The sequence below is a fragment of the Macaca fascicularis genome, chromosome X, assembly GCF_037993035.2.
Source record: "Macaca fascicularis isolate 582-1 chromosome X, T2T-MFA8v1.1".
Taxonomy (NCBI): domain Eukaryota; kingdom Metazoa; phylum Chordata; class Mammalia; order Primates; family Cercopithecidae; genus Macaca; species Macaca fascicularis.
In genome coordinates, this window is record NC_088395.1 from 12,723,905 (window position 1) to 12,732,972 (window position 9,068).

The following is a 9,068-nucleotide window of genomic DNA, read 5'->3' on the forward strand; positions in this document are numbered from 1 at the left end:
AAGCATTGCAGGTGGCAAAGAGGGCAGAGCATCCTGTGTACACACTCAGACTGATCCACCAGCGAAAGGAAGGGGTTAAAGAGGAGGAGCATGGAAAACTTCCAGGACAGCCGACAAACTTAGCTGCAAAGTCAGGATAAAACAGTCCAGGAACCCCAACAAGAAACTGCTGGAGGTGATGTTGGAGACTTCCTCTCTCTCATAAAGGTCAAAGATTTCTTGGGATTGTCTGCTGTGCACAAGTGTGGCCCGGCCCTGGGTCAACAAGAATGTCCCTCGACTGGAGAGAAAATTGAGGGAGGGATGAAGAATTCCAATTCTGGCATTGGTGCCCCCAGCCCTACTGGTGCCAGCAGTCCGAGAACCTTGGTCTGGTATCCACACCTCCTCCCAGGTGCACTGGGAATGGATAAGGGAACTAAGATGCTGTGGCCCTTAAGCTCTGCCAGTCAAATCAACCTATGATTAAGCTTTATAGTATTGTTAAGAAGCCCATTGTTTTGCTGTTTAAAATTTGTTTTCCTCTAGTTTCCTAATAAAAAGTTATTTTTTTTTTTTCTAAATTGCCACCACTTTCTCAACTCAAGAAGAACAGGGAGTTTCCACACCTGAGAAGTATTATTAGTGGGCATGACCTGAGAGGGCATTATAGGCACAGAAAGAGCCACGTGTGTAAGGGTCTAGGAAAAGACAGTGGCACTAGAGGCACTCAGAGAATGAGAATCTAAAAAGGGCAGGACTGGCCTCAGGACTTGGGGGACACAGTACAAAATGGAAATGTGGGGTAAGAATTTCAAAATGGCAGCAGCAGTACATTAAGCCAAGCACCAGGGACTTCTGAGCGTGAGGCCCAGTGCAGCTGCACAGCTGTGCACCTGTGAAGCCAGTCCTGGAGAGGCCAAATCGTCAGGGTCAGCCAAGTAAGTGGATCTTGGCCTAAGTGAGTTTTCCCCTCAGATCTGAGCCAGTGCTCCATTACCTACACTCCATTTTCCTCACCATAAAGCTATTAACCACCTTCTGCTGATGATCTGGGAACTATATTTTATATAAAACTTTGACACCCACAGAAAAAAACACATTAAAATATACAAACACTTGTTATTTGCTAAGGCTAATTCTGCTTCACAATGGAATCAAAGGTTTGTAATTTTTAACACAGAAAGCCATTGGGAGTGTGTAATGCCTCCCCTTTCAACATGCTATTGAACCTACTAATTTTTTTTAGCCATTGTAATATGAATGACTTCTTAGAAAAATATTGAAGTAAGGCTGGGCGTGGTAGCTCACGCCTGTAATCCCAGCACTTTGGGAGTCTGAGGCGGGTGGATCACGAGGTCAGGAGATCAAGACCATCCTGGCCAACATGGTGAAACCCTGTCTCTACTAAAATACAAAAAAATTACCCAGGAGTGGTGGTGCGCACCTGTAATTCCAGCTACTCAGGAGGCTGAGGCAAGGGAATCGCTTGAACCCGGGAAGCGGAGGTTGCAGTAAGCCGAGATTGCGCCACTGCACTCCAGCCTGGTGACAGAGCAAGACTCCGTCTCAAAAAAAAAAAAAAAAAAAGAAAAGAAAGAAAGAAAAACATTGAAGTAGTGAAAAGCTGAGGAGAACTACCAACGGTTCAGGATACAAATTATCTTTATTGCCAGTGCCTTGGCCATGCAGGAGGAGGAAAAAGAGCAGATTGAATTTCTGTAATGAAATAATTTGAAAATTGGGGCAGGGAAAATTTCACCGTATATAACATTATTACGATATCTGTGTTTAAATGTCTTCATGATGTAGGCTGGGTGCAGTGGCTCGCGCCTGTAATCCCAGCACTTTGGGAGGCCGAGGTGGAAGGATTGCTTGAGCCCAGGAACTTGAGACCAGCCTGGGCAACATAGAGAGAACCTGTTTCTTAAAAAAAAAAAAGAAAAAGAAAAAGAGAAAAAACGTCTACATGATGAAAAAGCTAGACAGTTGATTAAGACAGAATATAACTTTACCCTTATCTGGCATATGGAAAAAAGTCTTTAAAAGGCCTTAGGATTCTACAGAAGAGTAGTGTTTAAATGAGGCGGCTTCTGAGCCAGCCAGTCTGAGTTCAAATCCTATCTTTGGCTTGCGTTGTGTTTTCTTGGGGAAGTTATTTAATCCCTCTAGGATTCCCTCATCTGCAAAATGAGGAAAATAACGGTGCCACTGTCATAGGATTGTGTGAGGATTCAAGAAATACTACATGGAAAGCTCCCCAGTATATGGAAAGCACTCAGAAAGCACTTGCTGTTATTACTGCTATGGTTACAGCCATGATTGTTACTATCATTATTCTACAACCTGGCCCCTGCCTGGCTCCCAGCGTTATTTCCTGTCACTTTCTCTCATTTTACGCAAGTGCCTGCCAAGCTAAGCTACTCATTGCCCCCTGCGTTAACTTGAAAATTCTTTGCTTCTGTATTGTTCCCTGGCTGTGTGGAGGCTGAGTAACCACTTGGAGGGGATGTTGTAGAGGAAAATTCAAGCCACAGAAGAGAAACTGGGTTGAATGAGATCCCCTTTTACATTTCTTTTGGCTGTAAAGTTTCCATTGGATCAATAAAGCAAAAAGGACAATTAGCAGCACGGCACTCTGCACTGAGCACAGGCGAGGGTGTTCTTTCACTCCTGTTTGCTTTCCTGCTACCCCCTGCTCGCCCTTCTCTTTGCACCATGTGGGGCCGTTCTGGGTGGGAGTCCTGGAGAAATATACTTCAACTAAAGATAAGGCAGAGATAGGCCTCAGTGGAAAGACTTGGTAGACAGACCTGGGCTTTTGATTAAGAGCAAATTGCTTAAATTCTCGGAGCCTCAATTTCTTTAGTAGTAAAATGGGGATATTACTACTCACTCCATAGGGTGAGAATGAAATCAGATATTGTTTAAAAGGGCTTATAACTGAGGGTACAAGATATAGCTACTCTACTAAATATCCTTTCTCTTTTCCTTTTCCTGTTATTCACGGGGGTACTTAGGCTGTGTCTTTAAGGGGATTTAGATTCCAATCAGTGGAAGGAGGGCTCCGCTGTGAGGGAGACGAGATGGAGACTGCAGGGGCCACAGGGGAACGTGGGGTGCAGGCAGGTGGGGCAAATGATAGGAGGCCCTGAAACTCAGACAAAGGGATCTGGGCTTGAGAAAGCAAGAGTTGGGAGCTCAGCTTTGTTCGTGTTCTTCTGTTCCTCCCTCCTCTTCCTTCTTCTCTTCTTCTGGTAAGTTCTTGGCACAAAATTAAATAGGTTCAAACTAATATAACTCATTTTCATGAATTCAGACTTCTAGCCAACTTCTCCACGGTTAGAAATAGCTACGACTCTATCGTAGGACCGCCTTGGAAAGCAAAATAAAACTGCATCCCCTGACACCTTTTCCGGGTTCCACCAGGCACAGGGTTGGAGGGGAACCGCCTTTCAATGTAGGCAATGTTGGCACATTTTTCATGGGGCGCTGTGGCCCGTGAGATGAGGAAGACAGGACAGGGGCAAAGTGGACTCTACTTATCTTTCACCAGAGAGCCCCAGGGCCAGAGTGCACCATACAACCCAGAGTCACCCAAGGCCTTTTTTTGGGGGGGGGGGGAACGGGTGGGTCTCACTGGGAACAACATCTGCACCTGTTGTAGGCAGTTCCTTTGCCCCTGTATGCCTCTGTCTTTTTAATTGGTATCGAAAACTCCTACCTCAATGGTAGTTGTGCCCGGCACATACTAACAGACTTATAAATGTAACTGCCTGGGGCAGGAATGATCCTGGAACATTCTGACATCTAGAACATTAAGACTAAATGGATTTAATTATCTGAGGAGAAGAAAGCGAGGCAATTGGAGTCACAGGTTCAACACCTGAGTTCAAGTACCTCCCTCATGTAAGAAAATCAATTCATGGAAGGCTGAGGCAGAGAATGGCTTGAATCCGGGAGGTGGAGGTTGCAGTGAGCCGAGATCGCACCACTGCACTCCAGCCTGGGTGACAGAGGGAGACTCTGTCTCAAAAAAAGAAAAGAAAAGAAAATCAATTCAGTGCAGTGGGAGAACTGTTATTGAGCAACTACTATCCACCAGACACTGTGGAAAGCACAACAGCTTAGCTCCTCACACTCTTCCTGGTGATTCTCGGGTACAGACTAAGAGGATGCGGGGAGGACTTTTGTATGCTCTTGGCATATACAACAGAGTGGCTACCAGCTGATGTAACCCAATGATGGCTTTCTAAGCCTCAGTTTCCCCATCTGGAAACTTCTTATGGAAAGGCGGTGGGGAAGAAAGGAAAAAACAAATATAAAACTTCTGTTACAATGCCTGACTCTTAGAAAGTATCAACTGACAGGAGTCATCATTTTGTATTTGCTGTAGAACTACCAAAAGATCTTCTATCAACATTTTGTAAGCGAAAATAATAATATATATTCATATATATTAATTATATAGAAATAATATATAATAATATATAAATGTATAGGAGAAATAATATCAAGACACCTAAAAATTTTAATTCTAAACACAGACAATTATTTTATTATTTTTCCTCAACCTTCCATCCTAAATAATATGAATAATAACAATAGAAAGAGCTTACTAATTGTCATGCACTGTCTGAAGCATTTAATCCTCCCAACAACCCTGTGAGGTCCGTGTTGCAATGAACCCATTTTACAGATGAGAAAACTCCAGCACAGAAAGATTCATTCACATGGCCACTCATGCAACTTTTAAGAATATTCCTTTGGTTTGCATTTCCTTGTATCTGCACCACCCTTCCCTTTCGTGTCTCTCTCTGTCTCCTGACCCGTTTGCAGGTCAATCCCAATCATGGGAACTCTTTTCCTTTAAGCAGTGATCTCTTTCTCTTCCTCTCTGTTCCCACCTGGCCTCTATCAGTGTTCCAGCACAGTGGAAGGCTGCTTGCTACTGCACTGGAAAACTTCTCCAGACATTTCCAAGTTTGCATTCGTCCATCTCCTTTGGAGAATTGCTTCAGTGAGGCCTAACTCTTTCTGAGGAAAGGCCCTTGGGAGAAGAAGCCAGGAGAAGGTAGTGGCACTCCTTTGTCATCAGGAGACATTGGGAGGAAAGAAATGATTTTCGACAGCAGCTGGGCGAGGGGAAATGGAATCACAGAACCTGCGGAAACGGTGTCGGTACAACAGCAGCTGCCAGCTCTAAAGGCACCCTGCAAGATCTTTTCTGTGTTTCAACGATGAAGTGGACTCCCAACATGGAACTGAGGCGGGGGACTGATACCAGACAGGTGACATTCGGTGCATGCACGAACAGGTCCAGTGCCCCATTTGGAGGCCAGGAAGGCAGCCACCCAGCAGAGCATTAACTAGGGAACCAGACGGTCACCTGCCCCTGCTCACCCCCACCTCCTTCCTCCCCAGGAAAAAGGAAGTCAAGTAGATGAAGAAACGGGGAAGTCCGAGCTGCTGGCAGTGGCATTCAAGGGTCTATATATAAGGTTGACTCTAATCCCCAGCGAGACAAAAGCCTGTGCCATAAAAATGATTAGCAAGGGGTTTCTAGAAACATTTCCCCAGGCCACGGAAAAGGAGAAGGAATATTTTGCACACTGCCTTGTTTCTTAGAAATAATCACAGCTAGGCCTCTTTATAACCGGGGAGTCTTTTTCCTTTCACACGCCATTTGCAGGCGCGTGCCATGGTATTTGTAACTAATTTTCAGTAGCAAGTGGGTCACTGGTATTCACAGAGTCAGGTGCCATTTTGAAAACTGCTTCCCTCTACCCGAATTTCTTATATTTCCAGATGCAGATGCACTTCAGAGATGTTCTAGTGCTGGAAACGCTCCCTTGAAAATATAATTTGATTTTTGAATTTCACCTTAAGATGTTAGAGATCATGTAACTGTCGTCTTCGGAATTCAACGCAGGCCTCCTTAGCCATCACTTTTATAATTTATGAAAATAAGGAAGAGGAAGGTAAAGAACTTCCTCATTGCCAGGCAGTAAAGTCAATGGCAGAGCTTGAGCTTGACTTATTTTGCTAAGAGGGAGGTGTTTTACCCTATAAACTCCAGACAAATTACCCTACACCCAGCAAATATTACTGTTGAGTGGTCACAAAAATTATGCTGATGAAACAATATGGATGTTACAGTGATGAAACTTTCTCTTTTAAAATCACTTAAGGGTGCTTTACGTCCCACCCAAGGCAAGAGGAACGCCAGCGAGGAAGACAAAGAGGCCCGGGGTGGGGCGCATGCCCTCCACTGGTCTGAAAGCTGAGTCACAGGAATCGTACCCCTGCAGCCGGCCAGGCTCTCCAGCGAGAGACACCGCGCCCTTGTGTGGAGATGTCCACAGTAGACAAAGGCAGTTTCGCAATAAAAGAATGCCTGTCACCCTAGGTGCCACCCCGACCCTTAGTTATTATGCACTGGTCCCCAAGAGCAATTTTTGCGCTGCTGTTGCAAAAATTCATCGTAATGAAATAAACGTAAAAGGGGAAAATGTGTTATGAAGGAAGTGTTGGAGCGTGCTTTGCTCATTTATTTTTTTCGCCATGTTGTGGTTAGGGTGCACTAGTGGACCCCGGGTGGGGGTAGGGCTCCCCAAAAGCCTGGCAGGCCTCCGGATGCCGTTCCGAGACGCGGCGCGAAGGAGTTAAGCGGGCCGGCGGGTGACATCACCTCATTTACATAGGAGCGCCCATAAAGCGGCGCCCGCCGCACCCCGCCCGACAACTCGGTGGTGGCCACTGCGCAGACCAGACTTCGCTCGTTTTCGTGCGCCTCGCTCCGGTGAGCCCCAGGGCCCCTTCCTCCTTCCTCCTCCTGCCTTCCTGCCTCAGTCCCCTTCCCACGGTGCTCGCCCTTTCATCATCCGCTTCCCTGTGAAGGCATTTCCTAAAGCCGAGCCTGAGTGGTTCTCCCGCGGCAGGCTGCTTTGGGGAGCTGGGGGGGTGCGAAACACCCTAGATGCTGGGTAATGGGGTGGGAAAATCGATGATTTAAGAACAAAACCGAAAAACTGGCGTTTTGCCGTGCTGCTCGGAGGGGACCTTAAAAAATTTCTTAGTGTTTGCCCGCAAAGGTATTGTGCGTTGCCTGGGAGGCTGAGATGGGGGAGAACAGACAGGTCCTTTGTTCTGAGGTTCATCTCCCGAGCCCCGAGCCTCCTCCCAGTCTCGGACGGCTGCGCGGGCTGCATCTGTGCAGCCTGGCGGCGGTGGGGCTGTGCCATGACATTTTCACAGCCCTTCTTGCAGAGACATGTGTGCCAGGGATGCCGAATTGCCGGGAGAGCAGGCAAGACCGGCTTCGGGGCGCGCGGCAGTCGCTTTGTGTGCGGGGCTGCATTGTGGCGCGGGCGAGGAAGCGGGTAGGGCGGTGGTCGGAAGCTCCAGCCGCGGCCGCCGCCTTTGTGAGAGGACGAGAAAGCCAGATCCGGCCCGCATCCTTTGCGGAGAGGCCGCGGCTAGAAAAAGGAAACGCTTTTGCTGCCTGGGTTCCATTTTAAGAATTCTTGCCGATTTTTCCCACTTGAATTCGGAAGTGGCTTTCCTATTCCCTTGTCCTAGCCAGCCTTTAATTTTAAACGCTGTAATGAACAATTCGCATTGGTCAATTTCCTTTATTCTGCAAGATTCGGCTTTGAGAGGCATCCGCCCTCTTTGGTCCCCAGCGTTTTGAAATATGGGGAGGAGGGGCGCGGGGAGTGTCGCCCCTTTTTCTGTAGAAAGAGGAAGCTCGTGAGTGTGGAACGGCAGCGGAAGGAGGGCGAGAAGGGTTTTCAGGCTGCGGGTCGCAGGGCAGAAGCGCAGTTCCCAGCCCAGAGACACTGGGGGTGGGTGGCTCTTCCTCACGCTCGCTCTTGGCTTGCTCCCTGCAGCTTTTCCTCCGCAACCATGTCTGACAAACCCGATATGGCTGAGATCGAGAAATTCGATAAGTCGAAACTGAAGAAGACAGAGACGCAAGAGAAAAATCCACTGCCTTCCAAAGAAAGTAAGCTCCGACCCACCCCCATCTTTAGAAAGGCTGGGTGGGAGCGGCCGGTGGGAGGGCGGGAGGCTGGGAGGGGCCGCGGGAAGAATTCGGGAGGGGGGAGTGCGGGGGAAGAGCCGACAGCTGATGAATGTGGCTTGCAAAGGTTAATTAAAAATGGTTTTGCAGCCAACAAACACAGGGCTTTAGTAATTTAGTTATGGAATATTTAATATGCCATATTAATATAAAAACACATTTGTCCGTTAAAATATACTTCTATTTAGTATATTCAATATACATATTTTATTCCATTATGGAATACCTTGCAGAATGTTTGATTTGAAAAGATGCTTTAAATGAAAGCCCTTTATAGTAGTCTGTACTGAATCCTTTAATCATCTCCCTCCATCTTTTTTTTTCTTTTTCTGGTCACAGCGATTGAACAGGAGAAGCAAGCAGGCGAATCGTAATGAGGCGTGCGCCGCCAATATGCACTGTACATTCCACAAGCATTGCCTTCTTATTTTACTTCTTTTAGCTGTTTAACTTTGTAAGATGCAAAGAGGTTGGATCAAGTTTAAATGACTGTGCTGCCCCTTTCACATCAAAGAACTACTGACAACGAAGGCCGCGCCTGCCTCTCCCATCTGTCTATCTGGCTGGCAGGGAAGGAAAGAACTTGCATGTTGGTGAAGGAAGAAGTGGGGTGGAAGAAGTGGGGGTGGGACGACAGTGAAATCTAGAGTAAAACCAAGCTGGCCCAAGGTGTCCTGCAGGCTGTAATGCAGTTTAATCAGAGTGCCATTTTTTTTTTTGTTCAAATGATTTTAATTATCGGAATGCACAATTTTTTTAATATGCAAATAAAAAGTTTAAAAACTTAGCTGGTGTGTCTGGTCTCTGGAAGGATCGCGGATGAAACCTTTGCAAAGAGGCCTAACCTCTTGGTCCACTGGGGAGGGACAAGCATCTGGTGACTGGATAAATTCCCTTATGGTGTAGAAATGGGTTTCACCCAGGTATGCAAAATACCTTGTCTATACTAGGTGATCATTTTCTCAGGCTGATTGAATTCCTAGTATGAGTTGTATGAGAACTT

The 9,068-nt window shown here is 46.7% G+C and overlaps 1 protein-coding gene across 1 annotated transcript; it reads left to right on the forward strand.

Moving 5' to 3' along the window:
- The first annotated feature begins 6,719 nt into the window (after positions 1-6,719).
- On the forward strand, positions 6,720-8,852 carry TMSB4X (thymosin beta 4 X-linked). Its single transcript, XM_065538525.1, has 3 exons — positions 6,720-6,781; positions 7,872-7,987; positions 8,405-8,852. Exons 2-3 carry the CDS (start codon positions 7,888-7,890, stop codon positions 8,437-8,439), a joined length of 135 nt encoding a protein of 44 aa, XP_065394597.1. The 5' UTR covers positions 6,720-6,781; positions 7,872-7,887; the 3' UTR covers positions 8,440-8,852.
- Positions 8,853-9,068: the final 216 nt, after the last annotated feature.